Source organism: Salvelinus namaycush, chromosome 1, assembly GCF_016432855.1.
Source record: "Salvelinus namaycush isolate Seneca chromosome 1, SaNama_1.0, whole genome shotgun sequence".
NCBI lineage: Eukaryota > Metazoa > Chordata > Actinopteri > Salmoniformes > Salmonidae > Salvelinus > Salvelinus namaycush.
Window position 1 is genome coordinate 18472744 of NC_052307.1, and position 24550 is coordinate 18497293.

A 24550-nucleotide genomic window follows, 5' to 3' on the forward strand; every position below is an offset into this window, starting at 1 on the left:
CTGGCTTGCAGTCAGAGTTCCAATTCATCCCAAAGGTGTTCGATGAGGTTGAGGTCAGGGCTCTGTGCAGGCCAGTCAAGTTCTTCCACGCCGATCTCGACAAACCATTTCTGTATTGACCTCGCTTTGTGTACGGGGGCATTGTCATGCTGAAAGAGGAAAGGGCCTTCCCCAAACTGTTGCCACACAGTTGGAAGCACAGAATCATATAGAATGTCATTGTATGCTGTAGTGTTAAGATTTCCCTTCACTGGAACTAAGGGGCCTAGCCCGAACCATGAAAAATAGCCCCTCTACCAAACTTTACAGTTGGCACTATGCATTCGGGCAGGTAGCGTTCTCCTGGCATCTGCCAAAACCAGATGAATCTGTCAGACTGCCAGATGGTGACGCATCACTACAGAGAATGCGTTTCCACTGCTCCAGAGTCCAATGGCGTCAAGCTTTACACCACTTCAGCTGACACTTGGCATTGCTCATTGTGATCTAAGGCTTGCTTTCATGAAGCTCCAGAGGAACAGTTCTTGTGCTTACGTTGCTTCCAGAGGCAGTTTGGAACTCGGGAGTGAGTGTTGCAACCGAGGACAGACGATTTTTACGCACTTCAGCATTCGGCGGTCTCGTTCTGTGAGCTTGTAGGACCAACCACATCGTGGCTGAGCCGTTGTTGCTCCTAGACATTTCCACTTCACAATAGTAGCACTTACAGTTGACTGGAGCAGCTCTGGAGATTACATGGCTGTTTGCACAATTGTATACACCTGTCAGCAACGGGTGTGGCTGAAATAGCCATACACTAATTTGAAGGGGTGTCCACATACTTTTGTATATATTGTGTATGATTCATTCGTTAAACAAAATGAACAATAATAGGGAATACACAACAGGTTTAAAAATACTCTTTTATTTGTTGGGTTCTTGGTTCATTTCTAACAATGTTGATATACAGTAACATAAGATGGCCTATTCACAAAGCATGATACAACTTTCTTCATTTTATGTACATTGTTATTTGTTTAAATATAAATATTTTGCACATGTACTGAATCTCAATAGACAACAATCCCCATCATTCTCGAACACAATCACATTTACATACAAGTCACCATTCATAGAATACAGTATCATCCTGCATATAATCTTACGAACACATTACAATAACGTGGTGTATAGGAAGCTTTTACATGAATATTATTCTATAAAACAGGTACATTTTTGCACAAATGTACCAATATGTTGGGTATTTCCCATTGATTTAAACAGTCAGTGCACAGGTTTGACATCCTAGGAAGAAAATAATTTCACCATTGTGCTTAATGTCACCTGGAATGTGTCAAATTTGGACATAGATTGACACCAGCAACATCTTTAAAAAGGCTTTCAAAGATCTTATTGCCAGTCAGCTGCCAAGATATTGCAATTTAAATCTCACTCAGATCTAAAATCATAACAAACGTTTAAAAACAGCACATGGACTAACACAGGCACTTGATAGGGCCTGTTGTTCAGTATTTCCAGAATACATATGTTTGTAGCAGAGGTTTGTTGGACTAATCTCCCGTGATCAGTAACCTAGCTTTAGACAGGAAGACTTATGTCCACACCTAGGCTTTAGTGGAGAGGGCTAACAAGGCTCGCAGGCAACCCGAGTTTGATACCAGTCTGTCACACATACAGTATGCTAAGTGAAAGAAACAATTTGGTTCTGAATCATGACTACAAGGAAGGGGAAACATTACATTTAGGGAAAGTTACAGTTAGCACCCTGGTTACATAATCTCAATCACAAGTTTCAGCTCATCAAAAAGAGGGAGTATCATTTTCTGCCCTGGTTGCGAAACTCTATGGGGAAGAAGGCTCCCTTTTCGTCGCTGCCAGGAGAGCTGCACGGGCTGTCCTCTTCACAGCTCATGTCCTCACAGGAATCCTCACTAAATATACACAGGGGAGAACAGATGTCATCATTACTGTCTTCAAGCCACTGTTCCACTGATCTAATGTTATGTTTTTCTTCTTCCCTGAAACATCATAGCATTGCTGTACAATGTAGAAGTAATGTGGTGCATTATGTTACAGTTCAATAATGAGCATTTATATACACACACAGTAGCTCTAGTGATATTAAATATGAATATTATTATACAGTAAAGTGCATTAAAGGGGCTGTTTGTTTACCTCTCACTTTCACCCCAGCTCCCCTCTGGAATGGTCGGCAGTTCAGGGACACTGAAGTTATTAGCGTGCAAATTTTGGGCAGTTCGTCTGGAAACGATCCACACCAGTTTTTTGTTGTCTGGTTTGTTACATTCACTTGAGCTGTACTCAGTCATGCATTTGGCCACAAGTCCTCTCCAGTAGAGTAACTCACTGTCAACAATCTGTGAAAGAAATAAGAAACATCTGAGGAGGCTGACAGAAGACATAAATAGAATAGTCTTGGAAAATGTTGTCTCAGCCAGGTCAGAAGGTGCTAATTTTCATGTAGCATGTTTTCATTTGATGTCACTTGTTAAAGTGGCAGGGTCAAGCTACTGTATAATGTCAGTCTCAGTGGGTCTTCGTATTATAAAAATATAATACCTGTCATTGGTCATGATGTCATACATACTGAGGTCTGTAATTAAACTGTATAATACCTTTAGGTGCCTTTGGACTTCTTGGACAATTTCCAACATGGCAAGAGACTGGAGGGCTTCAAACTCCTGACAAATGACAGACAGTGCCAGCACCGATGGCTGAAAAAAAAATTAAAAAACATATCGGTCCTGCAACTCAAAGTAAACATTCTTATAATTTAACAATTGTGTTGGCCTGAGAATAATTCTTACTTTTGCTTTAGAGAAAATAAGCCGACATAAGCAGGCTTTTAGCTGGGCTTCCAGTCTCCCAATGCTTGGGATCTCCTCCCTTAAAATAAAGGCAACCCTCATGTGAGCCTCATGTCAATTGATCATCAGAAGATCAACTTTACAGCTTCTAGCAATTGGAAAAATACTCACTGATGATATAATGCAAAAAGTTATCAATTAAGAAACAAAGCACTCACCTTTCTGATGTAAGTGATACGATGACAGCATGGTATAAGTGTAAAAAGGTTAAGGCTGTGACGGCTTTGAGCTCCAAATTGAGTTTTCCAGAGATGATCTTCTCCATGCGGCTGAGGTCAGAAACAGTGAACTTGCTTTGGCTGATGCGGATGAGTTCATGGGTGGGTGAGATGTTACACTCATCCTCAACCATTTTGGCAGCAATATAGAGACAGGAGACTCCAATGCAAGGCAGATGCTTAGGTTGGACCTGTGAACATACCATTATAGTGATACATAAGTCAGCATAAATGGGCTACTTCTCCTGAGTTCTATTATATACTGAACAAAAATATAAACGCAACATGTAAAGTCCCATGTTTCAGGAGCTGAAATAGTTTTCCATACTCACAAAAAGCTTATTTCACTCAGATTTGGTGCACAAATTTGATTGCATCCCTGTTAGTGAGCAGTTATCCTTTGCCAAGATAACCCATCCATCTGACAGTTATGGCATATCAAGAAGCTGATCAAACACCATAATAATTACACAGGTGCACCTTGTGCTTGGGACAATAAAAGGCCACTCTAAAATGTGCAGTTTTGTTACTCAACACAAAGGGAGCGTGCAATTATTTAACCTTTATTTAACTAGGCAAGTCAGTTAAGAACAAATTATTATTTTACAATGAACGGCCTTCCGCGGCCAAACCCTCCCCTAACCAAGATGACGCTGGGCCAATTGTGTCCTGCCCTATGGGACTCGCGATCATGGCCGGTTGTGATACAACCCAGGATCAAACCAGGATCTGTAGTGATGCCTCTAGCACTGAGATGCAGTGCCTTAGACCACTGCGCCACCTGGGAGCTCCCCAGAATTAGCATGCTGATTGCAGGAATGTCCACCAGAGCTGTTGCCAGATAATTTAATGTTCATTTCTCTACCATAAGCCTTCTCCAACGTCGTTTTGGAGAATTTGGCAGTACGTCCAAACAGCCTCACAACCGCAGACCACATGTATGGCGTTGTGTGAGCGACCAGGTTTGCTGATGTCAGCGTTGTGAACAGAGTGCCCCATGGTGGCGGCGGGGTATGGTATGGGCAGGCATAAGCTACGGACAACGAACACAATTGCATTTTATGGATGGGAATTTAAACACACAGAGATACCACGACGAGATCCTGAGGCCCATTGTCGTGCCATTCATCCGCCACCATCACCTCATGTTTCAGCATGATAATCCACGACCCCATGTCGCAAGGATCTGTACACAATTCCTGGAATCTGAAAATGTCCCAGTTCTTCCATGGCCTGCATACTCACCAGAGATGTCACACATTGAGCATGTTTGGGATGCTCTGGATTGACGAGTACGATAGCGTGTTCCAGTTCCCGCCAATATCCAGCAACTTCACACAGCCATTGAAGAGGAATGGGACACATTTCCACAGGCCACAATCAACAGATTGATCAACTCTACGCGAAGGAGATGTGTCATGCTGCATGAGGCAAATGGTGGTCACACCAGATACTGACTGGTTTTCTGATCCACACCCCTACTTAAAAAAATATATATTTTAAAGGTATCTGTGACCAACATATCTGTATCCCCAGTCATGTGAAATCCATAGAAAATGGTTGCCTAATTTATTTATTTTAATTGACTGCTTTCTGTAACTCAGTAAAATCTTTGAAATTGTTGCATATTGCGTTTATATTTTTGTTCAGTATAATTAAACAAAGTAAAGGGCACGCAAATTGACATAAATTAAACAACAAACACAGGTATTAAACAATAAACAAAATGCCTACAAAACGCTAATTCCGTAGAATATCCAGAATTACCATATCTCAACACAACAAGCATATCTTTAAGTCGATGTCCGCGCCCCCACTGAAATATGAATTAGCATAATACAAAAATCCCCAGAAAAATCTGTCAGTTTAAGATAGAGATATAGATATGTTTTTTTGCATTGGATGCGTCTCAATCCACCGCATCCACCGATGTCGCACTTCCGCCTCTGCAGTGAAAAGTGACAGAGCTAGAGCAGTGTTTGTTAGACCATGAACCATCCCTAAAATCTGAAAATCCATCTTCTCACAAAATCATCTGTAGCGTCCAAGCGGTTTGGTGACTCCCACCACCGTCTTGGGACTCGTCTGAAGTCGGTCCAGCCGAGCTGCCAACTTCTGTCTGTAGCGTCCAAACAGTTTGGGCTACACACTAATATGAGCCCTCTGTGGAAAGGTGAGACTCTCACATACATGTTTTGCTCTATGACACCCAAAGGCCTCACAAGACTCATCTGAAGGTCCCCCGGTACCAGTTGAAAAAAATGAATGGAAGTATATATGGAGACTGTTTAGAGCCAAAAATAAGGGGTTAAATACATGTATAAATTTAATTAAAAATCATGATCTTTCTTATATCTCTCCTTTTGACTTTTTGGGGGGGACTATCTGTTGTTCCATGTAGAATCTGTTATTCAATGCATTTGTATGGGTGAATAGCAGTAAGGTAAAAAAAAATGTAGGGATACTTCAAGGGGTCTTACAATTCTAAATCAAATAGCTAAATGGTCCTTGGTATGACCTTCTTAAAACAATTCCATATAGCTTAGTAGACCCCCCCCCCCAAGCTTAGACAGGGCTTAGCCTGTAATAGGTTAAAATAATACACACCTTCATAATGGCTAAGAACCTATCCAGTAGATTGACAGCCAGAACAAATGTCTGGGTGCTGAAACCAAAGAAACTGGTCAGGCTCCACAAGTCTTCAACTTTGGCATTTCTGCATTTTGCAGAGACTCCATTGTGATTCTGAAAATGAATGGTAAATAACAAAACATCAAAAAACTGAAAGGTAAGTACAGTGAGTATATGTAACTGGGTCAGCAATACCTACCTCTGCTGCAGACTCCATTATATTCAGGCCAGTTTCCCTAGGTAAAAAGTATGATTCTTGAGAAATGTTTGACTTCAGCTCTTTGACAAGCCAACATGTTTCATTGTCAAGGTATTGAAGATCTTGCATCCTGAAAAAACACGTGATTAGCTAGATCCGAAAGAAATAACTAACATGTTTCCCTCCGAGAAAGAGCCTATAAATTTAGACTGTCTTTACCCCACCCACAGGGTGTCAAGTATCAACGGTCAGCCACCAATAATATGCACATCACCCCGCTAGATAGCTAGCTGTGACATAACAATATATGCCCAATACAGTCATCTTAAACACAAAAAAAGGTTAGCATTTTCAATCATTTACATTACTTCTTATATAAAGTATCCAGGAAAATATTCGATAGTAGAATGGATGGACGGAACCTTGTTGAAAAGCAACCAGTCTATTCTAATGCTACTTGAAGGGAGAGGTGTTTTAAGTTATCTACGTGAGAAATCGATATCGGTCACGTAGGTTAGTTAGCTATCAAGCTCATATTTGTAGCCGTATGTGGAAAATTATTTCTGACGCAATTATTCACATTAATCATATAAACTATCCCATGTATCTCAAATTACATGCAAAGAGTAACGTTATTTAGCAACAGTAGTTACCATCTGCAAAACACTGGGTCAACAAGCTAGTACCAGCTAATTAACGTTAGCTAACAAGACAGAGACATGTCTTACTTTGCCAAACGCTTGAAACAAGACGATTTTATGAAAATATAGCAACTCAGTATTCAAATTTCCATTTCGTTTACAACAAAGTGTAATCGATTAGTTAGCTATAACGTAAATTAACAAGATAGTTCCTAAATTGTCATCTCCTGATGTTGGTGTTGATCATTTCCATCTGAAATGCGGAAGGATCATAGGGTCGTTGTCTAAACAAACTGCGAGACTACAACATCCATCTTGCACCAGTGGATGACGACACGTTGTAGGCTAACGATGGACAGGGTTTGCATCATATGCTGCATTCAAAACAACTGGGAACTCGGAAAAATACGTAATGGACGTCAGGAATCTTCAGGTCTAGAAAGAGTTGGAAATCCGTTCAAATCGATTGTTCCCAATCGGGGCTCGTTTTTTCCGAGTTCCCAGATATTTTGAACGCACTGAAGTCGGACGTCGAAGATTTCCGAATTACCATGACGTGTTCAAAACAACTGGGAACTCGGGAATCTCCGATTGGGAAAAATATCGATTTGGACGGTCATCCAACTCGGGCCTCTTTCTCGAGCGCCGACTTTCCGGCCTGAAGATTACTGACGTCATGATTTGACCTTGTATTTTTCCGAGTTCCCAGTTGTGTTGAACGCGGCATATGGCTTAATGGCTGTGGTAACTAGTGACGACCGACGGACTTTTGTTTTACTACCCTTCAATATTTTGTTTTAACGGAAAAGTAACCATATTTCTGTTTGTTCTTGAGATGGTATCTACAAACGTCCAGATTTAGCAACAACTTTGGGGAGTTCCTGTTTCTAAAATCCACCAACTCTGAGTGAAGAAAGCGCGAAATCAACAGTTTCCATGGGGATGAAGCTTCGCTACTACTTGTTGCTTGCAGGCGCTGGTTGATTTCCACATGCTATCCCATACGGCTAGCTAGCTAACCAACTAATAATGTCATCTGGATTTCAAAATTCCATATCCAAAGATAGTAATTTATGTATTTACAAATCCTCTGAATTGTTTGATGGTTTATTGCACGAGATTCCAACAACAAGTAAGTAAATTAACCTGACTAACGTTAGCTAGCTACACTACATAAGTATGTGGACACCTGCTCGTCGAACATCTCATTCCAAAATCATGGCCATTGCTGTATGGACCTCGCTTTGTGCACGGGGGCAATGTCATGCTGAAACATGAAACTGTTGCAAGCACAGAATCGTCTAGAATGTCATTGTATGTGTAACAGTTTAACTTTAGGTCCGTCCCCTCGCCCCGACCCGGGCGCGAACCAGGGACCCTCTGCACACATCAACAACAGTCACCCGCGGTCCTTAACTAGCTAGCCATTTCACATCGGTTACATATGCTGTAACATTAAAATGTCCCTTCACTGGAACTAAGGTGCCTAAGCCGAACCATGAAAAACAGCCCTCTTCTACCAAACTTTACAGTTGGCACTATGCACTGGGGCAGGTAGTGTTCTTGCATCAGCCAAACCCAGATTAGTCTGTCAGACTGCCAGATGGTGAAGCGTGATTCATCACTCCAGAGAATGTGTTTCCACTGCTCCAGAGTCCAATGGTGGTGAGCTTTACACCACTCCAGCCAACGCTTGGCATTGCGCATGGTGATCTTAGGCTTGTGTGCGGCTGCTCGGCCATGGAAACCCATTTCATGAAGCTCCAGACGAACAGTTATTGTGCTGACGTGGCTTCCAGAGGCAGTTTGGAACTCTGTACTGAGTTTTTCAACCGAGGATAGATGATTTATAGGCTCTTCAGCACTCGGCGGGCCCATTCTGTGAGCTTGTGTGGCCTACCACTTCGCGGGTGAGCCGTTAGACGTTTCCACTTCACAATAATAGAACTTACAGTTGACCAGGGCAGAAATTTGACGAACTGACTTGTTGGAAAGGTGGCATCCTAAGACGGCACCACGTTGAAAGTCATTGAGCTCTTCAATTAGGCCATTCTACTGCCAATGTTTCCTATGGAGATTCCATGGCTATGTGCTCAATTTTATGCACGTGTCAGCAACGGGTGTGGCTGAAATTGCTAAGTCCACAAATTTGAAGGGGTGTCTACATACTTTTGTGTGTATATATAGTGTATAACATTGCTAACTACTAACCTTCTAGCAAAGTTCCCGGTCTTATCACATCGCTGTGCTGATTCCTGGCATCAGTGGCAGCACTGAGCAATCCCTCTTTGGCTTTCTAATTTAGCAAGCTTCCTCTACCTTACAGGTACAAATGACACCAGCACTGTCTCTAGAAGGTACAACAATCTGGATGAGTTGAGGTAATTTTGCCCTTTTCTTTAAATTACTCTAGTTAGCTAACTCCCCCACATGCTTTTTCATAACACTAGCTACCTGTATTTGAAAACAGATTGTCTGCATTTTGCACCATGAACCATCATCCATTTGGAAGCAAGTTTGTTACGTTCTTTCTTTATAGTGAGGAGCTTGACAGACGAACCAAGGAGACCCAAATGCTGCAAGAAGAGGTGGAACATGCAACTAAAATGACCATGGAGAAAATGGGACGCACATGTCCCAGCAGCTCACCTTCACAAATGAATTACTTTCCCATCTTTATGGGTGAGTATGTGGTTTTCTTGTGTCATGAAGAAAAATATAGCCAGTACTAGCTATACAGTTACACATCGGAGCTATTGTCACAACCAAATATGTCACTAGCCTATTTTGAATTATGAAACTACCTGTAGTAGTGTTCCTTATTGCCACTTTACATTTTTTTATTTTACAGATGGTTCATCGGAGGAGAACTCAGAAGTGCTGTCTGTGATCCAGCCTCTTACATATGGCCTGGAGCTGGTTAGAAGTGGCATAACTTTCCCTGGGAAAGATGTTTTGGAAAATGCAATAGGGGACTACTCTCAACAGGTGTCGGAGCTCCAAAAGCAGCTGAGTGAGGTTAGTGTGAGATAGTCCTATTTTTTTCTCCTTTCCTGGTGAGAGTTATATATTACTGTGGAAGGCCTCTTGAACTCAATGATTCTAATATCAAAATCCATGCAGTTCTTTGCCACATGAGGTGCTATTGATTGCAACCTTTGCTAATACTCTTTCAGACACATGAGCTTCATGAACAGCAGAAGTTCTACTTCCGTCAGTCCATCATCAAGCTGCAGACAAAATTGCAGGAGTTCCAGATTGAGAAAGATGCCCTGACTGATCTAAGGTAATTGAAGCTGAAACTGTTGCACTGTAGGCCATTTGTACTGTATATGTAACCGATGTGAAATGGCTAGCTAGGTAGCGGTAGTGCGCGCTAGCAGCCTTTCAGTCGGTGACGTCACTTGCTCTGAAACCTTGAAGTAGTGGTTCACCTTGCTCTGCAAGGGCTGCGGCTTTTGTGGAGCGATGGGTAACAATGCTTCGTGGGTGACTGTTGTTGATGTGTGCAGAGGGTCCCTGGTTCGCGCCCGGGTCGGGGCGAGGGGATGGACTAAAGTTGTGCTGTTACATTGATGCTGTTGACCCGGATCACTGGTTGCTGCGAAAGAGGAGGAGGTCGAAAGTGGGGTGAATGTAACCGATGTGAAATGGCTAGCTAGGTAGCGGTGATGCGCGCTAGCAGCCTTTCAGTCGGTGACGTCACTTGCTCTGAAACCTTGAAGTAGTGGTTCCCCTTGCTCTGCAAGGGCTGCGGCTTTTGTGGAGCGATGGGTAACAATGCTTCGTGGGTGACTGTTGTTGATGTGTGCAGAGGGTCCCTGGTTCGCGCCCGGGGCGATGGGACGGACTAAAGTTATACTGTTACATATACCTTTGGACACATACAGGTTCTTTGCAACGGGAGTGTAGGACATGTTTTACAGTCCCTTCAATTCCCACTGGGCACAGATGTCAATTCAACATCTATTTCACGTTGGTTCCACCTAATTTAATTGAAATTACATGGAAAAAACGTTAATTCAACCAGTGAGTGTCAATTGGGTGTTAATTGTTTTGTCCCTCAGAACGAAAGAGAGCAGAAAACAGGCAGATGTAATGGGGAAAATGCAAGCAATGATCAGGGAGCTGCAAGCCGCTAAACAGACCGGGGACCAGAGGCTACTGGAGGCTGAGGAGGAAGCAAAGTCACAGAGCGGGAGAGCAGAGTCAAGGGAGCGGACACTACAGGAGGTGTACTCCACGCTGTTGGCTTACGAAAAACGTTGTGGAAACAATTCGTACACCAGCCAGGACGCACTGGGTGTTGCAGTGGAGAAAGTATTACACGACTTGGAGCATGCAAATCACAATCTGAGAGAAAGCCTTCTGCTGGTAAGACAGTGTGTTATGTTTTATTTCACACAACACTTATCAAGGGTTTGAAATGTTGTTCTTGACATTGTATTTTCCATTCCTAACTCATTGTGCCAGCTGAAGGAGCAGATGGAGACTCAAGAACAGAAATGCCAAGAGAAAGCAGAGATCATGTTGAAGGAGCAAAGGGAAAGGTGCATTTTCATTAACTTTCCACAATTCTTGTCTCAGTGACTTGGGATTACAGTCATTCACTAATCTGATAGCCCACACATTACCTGCATGTAAGGCTGTCTGGTATAGAATTTGTTGTAACCCTAAAACCGCATGTATGTTCGAGGCAAGTTCCTAGAGGTGACATGTAAAGTTGCCTTGCTTGAGTTGCTTTACTCTTTTCCAGAATGGAGCAGCTCACTACCAGTCATGACCAGGAGGTGGCGATATTGACTGAGAAATTGAGCAGCTCCAGAGGCAGTGCCTCCAGCTTGCATGTCCAGGTGGAGTTGTTACAGTGAGCGACATGAATTAACTAGCAATACTATATCTACATATTTCCTGAGTTGAATTAAATTCAAAGCTCTCTATTTTCGGGCCTCCCGAGTGGCGCAGCCGTCGAAGGCACTGCATCGCAGTGCTTGAGGCGTCACTACAGACCCGGGTTCGATCCCAGTCTGTGTCACAACTGGCTGTGACCGTGAGTCCCATAGGGCGGCACCCAATTGGCCCAGCGTCGTCCGGTTTAGGGGAGGGTTTGGCCGGGGGGCTTTACTTGGCTCATCGCAGTCTAGCGACTCCCTGTTGCGGGCTAGGTGCCTGCAGGTTGACTTCAGTCGTCAGTTGAACAGTGTTTCCTCCGACGTATTGGTGCAGCTGGCTTCCGGGTTAATCGGGCAGGTGTTAAGAAGCGCGGTTTGGCGGGTCATGTTTCAGAGGACGCGTGACCCAACCTTCACTTCTGCAGCGATGAGACAAGATTGAAATTGGGGAGAAAAACTGGGTAAAATACAAAAAAATGAATATAATATCAGTCAAATCTTTCAAAAAGTGTCCAAATTAATGCATTATTTCCTTTCACCAGAAAACAAGGTGAAAGCCAGGCTTCAGTGCACCAGTGTCAGGTCAATGACTTGGAGTCAGCTCTCTCCGTCCTGCGCTTCGAACTACTGGACACCCAGCAGGGCCATGAAGACAAGGTTACAGCTAACACACACATGCCGGTTGTGATGTAGAATAATAGAGTGGTCTTTAGTCTTTTCAAACAAAGGTTTAGGAGGGAGACATTGTAATATTCTATGTGAAGGTTCTGATGCTTTGGGTTGTCATGATGTTGTGTACCAGGTGGGTGCTCTGGAGATGCTGTTGGCCGAGGCCCAGTCTCAGCTGGGGGAGGCCCAGAGAGTGAGAGACAGATCCCTCCAGCAGACAGAGGAGCTGGACTCTCGGCTCTGCCAGCTCACGGTAATACAGCCCAGCCTCAGACACAAACAGCAAGGATACTGTACGTCCTTAGCTCCCTGCTGCTGTAGAAAGAGATACACTATCTTAACATTGCACATTCTTTGATTCCAGCAACTCAGTCTGTCTATCATTATGTTTGATATGAATCTGGCTTTGATACGTTTTTATTTTATTTTTTATCAATTCAAACCCATGAAATCAAACAGATGTTTGAATAAGAGTCAGTAGTGTATTACGTGTGTGGGGTCAGTCAGAGCTGCGGCAGGCCCGTGAGCAGCTGGAGAAGGAGCAGACCAAGCATCATTTTTTGTTTTTTTTAATGGAAGATGACACCAAGGCTTTAGTTGTCAAACACTCATTATTTTTTGTCTCCTCTGCCAGTTGTTGGGCGAGAAGCATCAGCGGGAGCAGCAGAAGGAGCTGGCTGTGGTGCGACGGGAGCTTGAATTGACCGCAGACCAGCTGTACAAGGCCAGGGACGAGGAGCTGCAGCTGCAAGCCCTGAAGGGTGACCGGGATGAGGAGCTGAAGAAGGTCCAGGCTCTGCTGGAGGAGAGGGACAGGGAGCTGCAGCTGAGGCTGCAGGAGGCGCAGCAGGGACGGGCCAGGCTGGAGGAAGCCCAGGGCAGCTGCCAGGCCCTCAAGGCAGAGACTGAGGTGCTGAGGCTCAAGCTGGAGGACAGGGAGAAGATGGTGGCCCTGCTGCGGCTGCAGATGGAGAGCACCACCCAGATGACGGTGCAGCATGGACGTAGCATTGACTCCCTGCACAACGAGAAGAGCCGCCTCAGCAACCAGCTCAATGAGCACAAGCTGGAGATCCAACAGTTAAGGGTTAGTTAGTTAGTTGGCTAGTTAGTTCGTTTTGATCATCTACTTTAGATTCAAGGTTGGTTGTCTCCTACCTCTCTGGGGGGGGAACTTGGCATGCTTCTAAATCAAGACCAAATTTTGAGGTCATTCAGGCTGCTAAGGGGAGTCCTCAGGCTTGTTCATTGTCTTGGATTGTATAATACTCCATATTTTTCTTTTTGGGTGTGTTTTCAAAGCTATCCTACTATATACCGTTCCAACCCTGCTGAGTCCCTCCCTTTACAGACATGCTTGGAGCAGCGTGAGGAGTGTTTGGCGGTGCTGGAGCAGGAGAGGCGAGTACAGAAGGCTGGCCTGTCCAAACAGAGCTGCTGTGTCAAGGAGCTGACGCTGGAGAAACAGCAGCTCACCGCTGAGCTAGAGGTGCAACGCATGCAACTGGTCTGCCTCACAGGTACATTGGCTGTCATAAACTCAGTTAAAAAAAGAAACGTCCCTTTTTCAGGACCCTGTCTTTCAAAGATAATTCGTAAAAATCCATATCAAAACTTCACAGATCTTCATTGTAAAGGGTTTAAACACTGTTTCCCATGCTTGTTCAATGAACCATAAACAATTAATTAACATGCACCTGTGGAATGGTCGTTGAGACACTAACAGCTTACAGACGGTTGGCAATTAAGGTCACAGTTATGAAAACGTAGGACACTGAAGAGGCCTTTTCACTGACTCTGAAAAACACCAAAAGAAAGATGCCCAGGGTCCCTGCTAATCTGCGTGAACGTGCCTTAGGCATGCTGCAAGGAGGCATGAGGACTGCAGATGTGGCCAGGGCAATAAATTGCAATGTCTGTACTGTGAGACGCCTAAGACAGCGCTACAGGGAGACAGGAAGGACAGCTGATCGTCCTCGCAGTGGCAGACCACCTATAACAACACCTGCACAGGATCGGTACATCCGAACATCACACCTGCGGGACAGGTACAGGATGGCAACAACAACTGCCTGAGTTACACCAGGAACGCACAATCCCTCCATCAGTGCTCAGTCTGTCCGCAATAGGCTGAGAGAGGCTGGACTGAGGGCTTATAGGCCTGTTGTAAGGCAGGTCGTCACCAGACATCACCGGCAACAACGTCGCCTATGGGCACAAACCCACCGTCGCCGGACGAGACAGGACTGGCAAAAAGTGCTCTTCACTAACGAGTCAAGGTTTTGTCTCACCAGGGGTGATGGTCGGATTCGCGTTTATCGTCGAAGGAATGAGCATTAGACCAAGGCCTGTACTCTGGAGCGGGATCGATTTGGAGGTGGAGGGTCCATCGTGGTCTGGGGCGGTGTGTCACAGCATCATCGGACTGAGCTTGTTGGCATTGCAGGCAATCTCAACGCTGTGAGTTACAGGGAAGACATCCTCCTCCCTCCCTCATATCCTCCTCCCCCCTTCCTGCAGGCTCATCCTGACATGACCCTCCAGCATGACAATGCCACCAGCCATTCTGCTCGTTCTGTGCATGATTTCCTGCAAGACAGGAATGTCAGTGTTCTGCCATGGCCAGCGACGAGCCCGGATCTCAATCCCATTGAGCACGTCTGGGACCTGTTGGATCGGAGGGTGAGGGCTAGGGCCATTTCCCCCAGAAATGTCCGGGAACTTGCAGGAGCCTTGGTGGAAGAGTGGGGTAACATCTTACAGCAAGAACTGGCAAATCTGGTGTAGTCCATGAGGAGGAGATGCACTGCAGTACTTAATGCAGCTGGTGGCCTCACCAGATACTGACTGTTACTTTTGATTTTGACCCCCCTTTTGTTCAGGGACACATTATTCCATTTCTGTTAGTCACATGTCTGTGGAACTTGTTCAGTTTATGTCTCAATTGTTGAATCTTGTTATGTTCATACAAATATTTACACATGTTAAGTTTGCTGAAAATAAATGAGGTTGACAGTGAGAGGATGTTTCTTTTTTTGCTGAGTTTAGATGGCTTTCATATGAGAATATTCCCCTCGCACAGATAAAATGATGCATCGACTCTCTGTTCAGGCAAACACTTATCTGCTAATGTTTTTGTATGAATTATGATCTTTATTAATTCTGCAATAATAAAGACCTTTCAGTGATTTGATTTAACGGCCTCCATTTCTCCAGTCTTTAGGGAAAAATACAGGTCTTCAGTGGCAAACAGCAAGAACAATGATCATGTTGCTAGACTGTGTTGGAAAACCAGTACAGCATGTAGCGTCTGTTTTTCTTGTTCACCATCTGTCTGTCCCCCAGAGGAGCATGAGGTGTTGAAGAGGCTCCACAGCAGTAAGAGTGAAGAGCAGGAGGGCGTGGTGGTGGGTCTGAAGGCCCAGCTGAAGACCACCCGGGCTGAGCTGGACCAGGCTAGGAGCACCCTGAGGACCCTGGAGGGAGCGGACGGACACGGTCAGCACTGCACATCACTGAGAACATATTATAGCGGAGATCTGTGTTTATGTTTATGCTTATGTTTATGCATGAGTTTTTAGATGAGAGAGGACTGACTCGGGACACTGATGAGTAGATAGTTCTGGAAGTAATGAGAATTTTTGTCCCCCCCCAAAAAATGGATGCTCTTTTGACATGACGAAGATCCGTGTTGGATCGAAACGTGGTCGATAAATGTGGTAATTGGGAGCTTATTCAGTGTGCGGGCCCTTCTGTTATCTTTCATGCTCTGTGTCACTCATTGTGACACTTCACCTTGGATTTGGTTGATTCATTTCCTCCTCCATTGAATCGACAGAAAGAGATGAGAGTAGATAGACCTTGATTGACTCGATCCTCTCTGCCCCGTCTCCCCTTTCTCTGTCCAGGCCTGAAGGTTGCCATGGGGATGCAGAAGCAGATAACAGCCAAGCGGGAACAGATTGACACTCTCCAGGGCCGAATCCAGCTCCTGGAGGAGACCATGGACAAACTGACCGAGGTAGGAACACCTCAATGTCTACTTTAGTGCTCCACATCGTGTCTATCGTTATTACACATGCCCTGGCTTCCACACAGATAAAAGCCCTGTGTCCTTAATTAAGTAGGGATTTAAAACAGCAAGATATTCTGGTGTTCACTTAAATGTATAATAATCTGCCTTCAATATGGTCTTTCTCTTCCCAGGAGAAGCGTTACCAGAGTCTAGAGAGTAAGCGTCAGATCCAGCTGCTGGCTTCTGTCACTGAGGAGAAGAGACAGGTGGCAGCGGAGGTGGAGACCGTCCGCTCCCTGGAGAGACGGCTCAGGGAGAAAGTGGCCAAACTGGAGACGGCCCTACACAAGGTGGTGTGGCACTACCTTGTATTTACTCACTTTATCACAGTATGAAGAGAAATATATATCTCGCTCTGACTGACCCCCATTTACACCTACAATGTTCTTCAGATGTCTGAGAGCTTTGTCCACTGTCAAGACTTCATCCAGTTGCAAGAGCAGGAGTTTGTACGGCTGAAGCTGCAGCATGCTCTGGATGTGACGGTACAGCTCACTAGGATGGGTGTCCATCTGCCTCTATAGAGGTCTAATGCATATGCTGTTTTGTTGTTTGATTTGCATTGTACTCAGAATATTCTTTCTCCTCTAAACTGTCTATAGCCTTCTATGCTGTATGTATGCTTTTTCAAGTGCTGTGTCTTTTCTGCATGAGCTGCAGGGCCAAAACCTGCGAGCCACAGGGAATGCTCAGCGTGCTTCCCTCTCCAGCCCAACAGCCCTGACTGCACTACCCTCCAGCCAGCACGGCTCAAAGTGCATGCTAGAGGTAGATCAATACAGAAAATTCCTACAAAATGCCTTGCGGCTCCAATCCTTCCAGGGCCTGGCTTTGTTGCTGTTTTTTCAGTGGTGGAAATGAAAGACATAAGCTCAGCACATCTGACTTCCCCAAAATTAAAAACACACCCTGATTGCATTCTTGTGGCAGCATGACACTCGTTCATCAACCGTTTGACTTGACTCCGGAACAGCCGGATCTAAGCCAATTTACTGAAAGCATGGAAGTATTCCAGATGGTCAACAATAGATTTCTGTGTTGAATATAGTGTAAGCCATAATGGTATTTTACTCAGCATCTCTTCACCCCTCTTACAGTTGAAACCTCAGCAGCTGCTGGAAAGCCCCACCATGGAGCTGCGGTCCCTAGTCAAAGAGCTACGAGGTGTGATTTCTGAAAATCCTGGACCACACACCAACAAAAGCACCCTCAGAAGGAGCTCTGTTCCAGAGAGCGATCACAGGACCACACTGTAAGTCTCTGAGTGTGACGTTAAAGATCACGATGCTACTAGTTTTTTCCCCCACAAATGTTTTTGTTGTGCGTCATTCACTTGGTTTCTGAAACCACAGTGGTTTATTTCACAAAAATGTTTCACAGCCATGTGACATGTTTCTCAATGTATGCAGAGCTTGTGTTCTCTTTGGTTCTCAATCAACCCATCAACTACAATCATGTGGAGCTTCTTTCATTCAAATTTCATGCAATAAAAATGTCTCTTACAGCAACGATGTGACCAAAAATATTACAAGCAATGCCAAAACGATAAAGGGGATCAACAGCAGGTAAGAGCATGTATCCTTGAACCTCTTGTTTCTGACTGCCTGAGCATGGCTGTTGGCAACCGGTCCCTACCTCTGTATATTGGCTTCACTAATCCTCAGGCCACATGAATGTGCAGTGTCTGTCTGTGGCTTCGTTCTAATGCATGTTTGTGTATGCAATATGTGGTGTGGCTCACCTCCTTAGGACAACTGATCTGGATGAGCGGAATTTAAACAGCACCTTCTCAAGCGCCAGTAAGTTTCTCTGTTAGAACAATCAACCATTTTAACACACTCAACCAATCATGTGCTTTATTTTCCTAATTTCACCTTTTATATCACTCTACTAGACCCATTATCATCCCTGTGGTTCCCCTTCAAACATGATATGATCAAGGTATACAGTTTTTCAGCAGTTAACCATTCCTCCACTTCAGACATTGTTTGCTATTTCTACAGGCCATGACTTCTCTTTTGCTGCATCTCTGCCTTGCTACACGTCGTCCCCTCGAGCCATGGCACTGGGCCGCAGGTCCCCTGTACACTCACTTCTGACCTCTGACCACAACCCCACACCTCCACCACAGAGCAGGCCTCACGCAGAAAGCCCTCTCTCAGACACACACACCTGTAAGTCCCACTGCCTTCAGCATTATTACAACTCAGTTGTGTAACCATTGTGTAATAAATGGGAGACAATGTCCCCAATGAAATGGCCTTGGAGAACCTTGGTTACTTTACAGTATGGCATCATAATAATGTTTGAATTTCAGAACTCTAATTTGATGACTTCTGAGTGAGTAACTTGTGGTTTCACTTGAAATGTTTGTCCAGTGGCCAATCCGCAGGCTGAGTTTACAGGACACACATGCAAGCACTTGCAAGGAAAACTGGACAGCCTCCAAAACATAGTGGAGGACTTGCAGATGAAGAACCATGGTTTGTGAACAGAGTTTTTTTTGTTCATCTGACTGCTGTGCAGCACAGTGGTTAGTGATTGACATCAGTGCTAAAGATCTGAATCTGTATTAGGAGTTTTGAATTTGCCCAATGTTGTCCAAATGTAACAGTTGTGAGAATCCAGATTTCCTTGTTATGTCTGCCCCTCCCTGGCTCACGTACCAGACCAAATTGTTTAATAGGAATGTCATCAGGACACAGAGAATCAGGACAATGATTATATTGGTTTGGGGATAGGTCAAGTTCATGAAAACAGAAATTCCTGATTAATCCAGAAAAATTCCATTGCTGTTTATGTCCGATAAGATAACTGCCACCTTTGGGACAATACAGTTTATCTTGAAAACGCAGTTTCTGTGAAGAAACTACAAAATGCATTTTAAGTAATAATATATATTTATTTTTTTTCAGAAATGTCCTCTATGATAAAGGGTCAGGAGAAGAGGATGAGAAATGTCAAAGACAAAAGGAAGCTTTAGAACAATCAAGGCTCTGAGTGAATGTGTACTTGTGTAACAAAAATAAACTTGTATTTAAAAGTAAAGGCACTCTATGATCATTATGGTGAATTGTCTTTTATTATGAATATAATTTGTCCATGGCATGTTACTATCAACATGGCAAAATTGACACCAAATATAGAGGATTGGCACCAAATATGATGACAGGAGGATAAACAACAGGCTAGCAGGATATTCTTGTTATTCATGAAAGATGTCATTAGTCAATGTAACCGAGGATGATCTTTGATGTACATGCATTGACAGCCAGTCAGTGATTTGGAAACGTATGAAAACTCGTGAAAAATTAGGAGAACCTTTGTACCAGCGTAGCGTCAAATGTTTTATGTCAGTTTGTTTTGACAAATTGAGTATACTACATTGTAACTGCCCTACATATTGCCTATTGAAACCTGCCTAAAGTACCACGGTCCCCTTCCGTGTTGAAGCAGAGCCTGCTCCATCTGGCCTTGATCGGTTGTCTCCCTCCTCTTCTTCAAAGAGAGTACTCAGAAACTGAAAAGAAACCCAAGTTTAAAAGCCAACCAATTTCAGATAAAATATTTACAGTACCAGTCATAAGTTTGGACACCTACACCTACTAGTTGTTCTTTATTTTTACTATTTTCTACATTGAAAAGTAATCTTGAAGACATCAAAACTATGAAATAACACATTGAATCCTGTAGTAACCAAAAAACTGTTGAACAAATCAAAATATATTTTAGATTCTTCAAAGTAGCCACCCTTTGGCTTGATGACAGCTTTGCACACGCTTGGCATTCTCTCAACCAGCTACACCTGTAATGCTTTTCCAACCGTCTTGAAGGAGTTCCCACATATGCTGAGCACTTGTTGGCTGCTTTTCCTTCACTCTGCGGTCCAACTCATCCCAAACCATCTCAAGTCGGGTGATTGTGGTCATCAGCACTCCATCACTCTCCTCCTTGGTCAAATAGCCCTTACACAGCCTGGAGGTGTGTTGGGTCATTGTCCTGTTGAAAAACAAATGACAGTCCCACTAAGCCCAAACCAGATGGGATGGCGTATCGCCGCAGAATGCTGTGGTAGCCATGCTGGGTAAGTGCCTTGAATTCTAAATAAATCAGTGTCACCGGCAAAGCACCATCACACCTTCTCCATGCTTCACGGTGGGAACCACACATGCAGACAATACGTTCACCTACTCTGTCTCACAAAGACATGGCAGTTGGTACCAAAAATCTCAAATTTGGACACATCAGACCAAAGGACAGATTTCCACAGGTATAATGTTCATTGCTCGTGTTTCTTGGCCCAAGCAAGTCTCTTATTGGTGTCTTTTAGTAGTGGTTTCTTTGCAGCAATTCAACCATGAAGGCTTGATTCACGCAGTCTCCTCGGAACAGTTGATGTTGAGATGTCTGTTACTTGAACTCTGAAGCATTTATTTGAGCTGCAATCTGAAATGCAGTTAACTCTAATGAACTTATCCTCTCCAGGAGAGATAACTCTGGGTCTTCCTTTCTTGTGGCGGTCCTCATGAGAGCCAGTTTCATCATAGCGCTTGAATGTTTTTACGACTGAAACTTTCAAAGTTCTTGAAATGTTCCGGATTGAATGACCTTCATGTCTTAAAGTAATGATGGACTGTCATTTCTCTTTGCTTATTTGAGCTGTTCTTGCCATAATATGGACTTGGTCTTTTACCAAATAGGATTATCTTCTGTATACCACCCCTACCCTGTCACAACACTGATTGGCTCAAATGCATTAAGAAGGAAATAAATTCCACAAATTAATGTTTTAACAAGTGTTAATTGAATGCATTCCAGGTGACTACCTCATGAAGCTGGTTGAGAGAATTCCAAGAGTGTAAAGCTGTCATCAAAGCAAAAGGTGGCTACTTTGAAGAATCTCAAATGTTGATGTCTTCACTATTATTCTACAATGTAGAAAATAATAAAAAATAAAGAAAAACCCTGCAATGAGTAGGTGTGTCCAAACTTTTGACTGGTACTGTATATATTAACTGACATTGAAATTCAAACACCTGTGCTGTGAAGTATGACCTGTGTAAAAATGTGAAGCAATGTTGTCTTACCCTAGGCACCCTCAGCCCTTTGCTGATGATGAACTGCTTGAACGCTTGAGTCCCATGCATCTGTTTCAGTTCATCATCCTATTGAGAAGACAAATTATATCAGACAATTTTACCTGAACCGTCAATGGGGATTGATATTCTGATTAATAGTCAAAGACAGTTGTCTCGTTTTTACCCACAAAGAACAAGGACAAGTGTAAGAGTTATACCAAAGACCCACCATTTCACTTGGTTGTGCAGGAAACTCAAAGTCCTCAGGGATGACATTGGGGTCTCTTAATGGTTCATCAGCATCTCTTTTCTTCCATGTTTTAGTATCCAGGTACCATGCTCCATATTTGGGCCTTTTAGTTCCTGGTTTGCTCTGTTGAACATGTGCATTTTATATTTTTTTCATAGGCAGGATGTGGACATAGTTGTGGGTAATGCTGTTTAGAAAGTGAAGAACTTTACAAGCAATTGATACATTTTCATCCATCTGTTTTGTGAGTTCTGTGGGCCTCAAGCTGAGACACTCAATACCTTGTATGGTTCTGAGTCCTTTAAGGGGTCTTCACAGGTGTGGGCTCTGCGCAGATCCTCCACAGAGTTACGTAGGTCCTCTGGCACGTTCTTAGGCTCAACCACCTGGATAGGGAAGGTCAGGGACGGCTTCTTCTCATACCCACTGACAAACAGGCCCTGTAGGGTGGATTCAGTCAGGTTGTTCTTCTCTCCTCCCTACGAGAGTCAACCATTCATTTACCAGAGAGGTTAAGATCATTAAGCCTCCGTTCCTGCTTCTACAAGCATGATTCATGATGATTCATCATTCTGATCTTTACTTGACCTTTAATTGGGGTGTGTATTCCTCACCTTCTTGGCCGGTTTCTGTTAGCTGTGCTTACCAATGAGGCGACCCAGTCACAGAAAAGCTTAGTGACTTTCTTGATGTCCTCGTCTTGAGATGGGGAGCGCAGTCGTTTGACGTTTACTATCTGGTCTTCCTTGGCACTGCTCTGCTTTCTTTGCAGCCCTTTGTAAGGGTTCTTTGCACATAAATCGTCAGTCCTTCAGCCAAATAATAAAGGGTTAACAACAGTAGTTATACCACTAGATGAACAGTTTATACCCTAGTAATGAAGAGTTTGCCCCAAAACATACTTCTCTAGATATCTACTTACATTATTGCACTGACAGGTGGTCCCTCTCTCACTTCCTCCTCTGACTCCGATTCACGCATGATGGTTTCCCACGGCTCAGTGCAGTCGTCCGCCTGCTCCTCTTTTTCTGGTGAAGTCACTGCAGAAGCTCTGTTCACACACATATCCGGGTCCAGGACACATATCACCTGATCAAACAACTATGGGATGAAAGACAATCAGTAGGACATTATATTGTGTTACAAGTAAGCAAAGCAAAGTCCTGCTGTAAGAACAGCGTAAGAGTTGATTACTGTAATTCAGAATTGTATGTGCATGGGCCATCTGATGTATACTTTAGGGACTGGTTTACCAGACACAGATTAAGCCTTACCCTGGACTGAAGCCTTTACAATGGAGGATCTCCATTCAACATGTTTTTTGAATTTTAGTCCAGGACTAGGCTTATTCGGTGTCCGGGAAACCAGCCCTTTATGCCTTACTGTAAAAAGGATCGAGAGGCAACTTTTATCTGCAATGTGATTATATCGCTGATTAGTCTTATCTACCTGCCACTCACCTCTGGGGGCATGCCATGCTCTAAATGTGGGTACAGAGCCAGAGGATGCTGTTTGAGTTTGTGCTCCACTGCAGCCACATGCTCCCGGTGTGCCTGCTGCTGAGGGTTCTTCTTAGAGAAGCAAGCCTGCTCTTTCGAGAAGCGCTTCCATTGTGTTTTATCAGAGAGAGATGTAGGACTTGGCATCCCAAAAATGGAAGGGGACATGCCCCTCTGGGCCTGAGAGAGAACCGCTGTTCCAGCACTAGGATACCCATCTCTGAAGTCATCAAGTCCCACATTTAGAAAACGCCAACGACGGCCATCCAAAGCACCTGAGAGATGATGTTTGTTCTTTGCATCTTTCAGGCATTTGGTCATCAACTTTTCCTTGTACCTGTGGGTCAAAGCTAAATTAAAGCCTTCTACTTTCACATTGCCCTCATTAACATTTGGAAGCTCCAGTCCAGAGAGACTGGATGGAAGGTTATGTGTCTATGTTATGTATACTGAACAAAAATATAAACGCAACATGTAAAGTGTTCATCCCAGGTTTCATGAGCTAAAAAAGGATAAATAAAGGATCCCAGAAATGTTCCATATGCACAAAAAGCTTATTTCTCCCAGATTTAGTGCACAAATTTGTTTACATCCCTGTTAGTGAGCATTTTTCCTTTGTCAAAAGAATCCATCCACCTGACAGGTGTGGCATATCAAGAAGCTGATTTAAACAGTATGATCATTACACAGGTGCACCTTGTGCTGGGAACAAAACAAAGGTCACTCTAAAATGTGCAGTTTTGTCACACAACACAATGCCACAGATGTCTCAACTTTTGAGGGAATGTGCAATTGGAATGATGACTGCAAGAATGTCCACCAAAGCTGTTGTCAGAGAATTGAATGTTAATTTCTCGACCATAAGCTGCCTCCAACATTGTTTTAGAGAATTTGGCAGTACGTCCAACCGGCCTCACAACCGCAGGCCACGTGTAACCACGCCAGCCCAGGACCTCCACATCCGGCTTCGTCACCTGACACCAGCCAACCGGACAGCTGATGAAACTGTGGGTTTGCACAACTGAATAATTTCTGCCCAAATGATCAGAAACCGTCTCAGGGAAGCTCATCTGCATGCTCATAGTCCTCACCAGGGTCTTGACCTGACTGCAATTTGGTGTCGTAACCAACTTCAGTGGGCAAATGCTCACCTTCGATGGCCACTGGCACTCTGGAGAAGTGTGCTATTCACGGATGAGTCCCGGTTTCAACTGTACCGGTAGATGGCGTCGTGTGGGTGAGCGGTTTGCTGATGTCAACGTTGTGAACAGAGTGCCCCATGGTGTCGGTGGGGTTATGGTATGGGCAGGCATAAGCTACGGACAACGAACACAATTGCATTTTGTCAATGGCAATTTGAATGCACATAGATACCGTGACGAGATCCTGAGGCCCATTGTCGTGCCATTCATCCGCCACCATCACCTCATGTTTCAGCATGATAATCCACGACCCCATGTCGCAAGGATCTGTACACAATTCCTGGAAGCTGAAAATGTTCCAGTTTTTC

At 44.1% G+C, this 24550-nt stretch overlaps 3 protein-coding genes across 7 annotated transcripts; 1 reads left to right on the top strand and 2 right to left on the bottom strand.

Annotated features, from left to right (window-relative positions):
* Nucleotides 1-888: 888 nt before the first annotated feature.
* Nucleotides 889-7787, bottom strand: LOC120055323 (cyclin-G2-like). 2 transcript variants are annotated; one of them, XM_039003228.1, is made up of 8 exons: nt 6665-7786; nt 5937-6066; nt 5714-5851; nt 3047-3297; nt 2829-2907; nt 2637-2735; nt 2176-2378; nt 889-1931 (listed from the first exon to the last, which is right to left on the bottom strand). In XM_039003228.1, the coding sequence occupies exons 2-8, from the start codon at nt 6063-6065 to the stop codon at nt 1817-1819; spliced, it is 1014 nt and encodes a 337-aa protein (XP_038859156.1). In that variant the 5' UTR covers nt 6066; nt 6665-7786; the 3' UTR covers nt 889-1816. The 2 variants fall into 2 exon arrangements, with proteins under 2 accessions (XP_038859156.1, XP_038859222.1); XM_039003294.1 differs by having other exon boundaries at nt 891-1931; nt 6590-7787.
* Nucleotides 7137-19261, top strand: LOC120055039 (coiled-coil domain-containing protein 158-like). 4 transcript variants are annotated; one of them, XM_039002936.1, is made up of 23 exons: nt 7142-7709; nt 8904-8958; nt 9117-9259; nt 9429-9595; nt 9754-9863; nt 10645-10951; nt 11051-11127; nt 11334-11444; nt 12012-12126; nt 12272-12391; nt 12773-13225; nt 13490-13658; nt 15484-15636; nt 16047-16159; nt 16345-16503; nt 16606-16698; nt 16874-16981; nt 17311-17465; nt 17719-17778; nt 17963-18012; nt 18217-18387; nt 18592-18696; nt 19129-19261. In XM_039002936.1, the coding sequence occupies exons 1-23, from the start codon at nt 7607-7609 to the stop codon at nt 19194-19196; spliced, it is 3165 nt and encodes a 1054-aa protein (XP_038858864.1). In that variant the 5' UTR covers nt 7142-7606; the 3' UTR covers nt 19197-19261. The 4 variants fall into 4 exon arrangements, with proteins under 4 accessions (XP_038859067.1, XP_038858951.1, XP_038858864.1 ...); XM_039003023.1 differs by lacking the exon at nt 16874-16981 and having other exon boundaries at nt 7140-7709; XM_039003090.1 differs by lacking the exon at nt 11334-11444 and having other exon boundaries at nt 7144-7709.
* A 373-nt stretch (nt 19262-19634) lies between these two features.
* zgc:158260 (uncharacterized protein LOC571389 homolog) lies at nt 19635-23361 on the bottom strand. Its single transcript, XM_038997289.1, has 7 exons — nt 23002-23361; nt 22464-22642; nt 22188-22350; nt 21823-22020; nt 21521-21664; nt 21301-21378; nt 19635-19733 (listed from the first exon to the last, which is right to left on the bottom strand). Exons 1-7 carry the CDS (start codon nt 23359-23361, stop codon nt 19635-19637), a joined length of 1221 nt encoding a protein of 406 aa, XP_038853217.1.
* Between the last annotated feature and the right edge of the window lie 1189 nt (nt 23362-24550).

Bases quoted from the DNA above. Each gene is read 5' to 3' on its own strand.
- LOC120055323 (XM_039003228.1), bottom strand. From the start codon at position 6,065: ATGCAAGATCTTCAATACCTTGACAATGAAACATGTTGGCTTGTCAAA. The intron at 5,852-5,936 runs GTAGGTATTGCT...ATTCATTTTCAG, and splicing joins TAATGGAGTCTGCAGCAGAG to AATCACAATGGAGTCTCTGC. The intron at 2,379-2,636 runs GTATTATACAGT...TTTCTTTCACAG, and splicing joins AAGTCCAAAGGCACCTAAAG to ATTGTTGACAGTGAGTTACT.
- LOC120055039 (XM_039002936.1), top strand. From the start codon at position 7,607: ATGTCATCTGGATTTCAAAATTCCATATCCAAAGATAGTAATTTATGT. The intron at 9,596-9,753 runs GTTAGTGTGAGA...ATACTCTTTCAG, and splicing joins TCCAAAAGCAGCTGAGTGAG to ACACATGAGCTTCATGAACA. The intron at 13,226-13,489 runs GTTAGTTAGTTA...CTCCCTTTACAG, and splicing joins TGGAGATCCAACAGTTAAGG to ACATGCTTGGAGCAGCGTGA.
- zgc:158260 (XM_038997289.1), bottom strand. From the start codon at position 23,361: ATGACCAAATGCCTGAAAGATGCAAAGAACAAACATCATCTCTCAGGT. The intron at 22,351-22,463 runs GTAAGTAGATAT...ATTTGGCTGAAG, and splicing joins CCACCTGTCAGTGCAATAAT to GACTGACGATTTATGTGCAA. The intron at 22,021-22,187 runs GTAAGCACAGCT...TGACTCTCGTAG, and splicing joins GTGACTGGGTCGCCTCATTG to GGAGGAGAGAAGAACAACCT.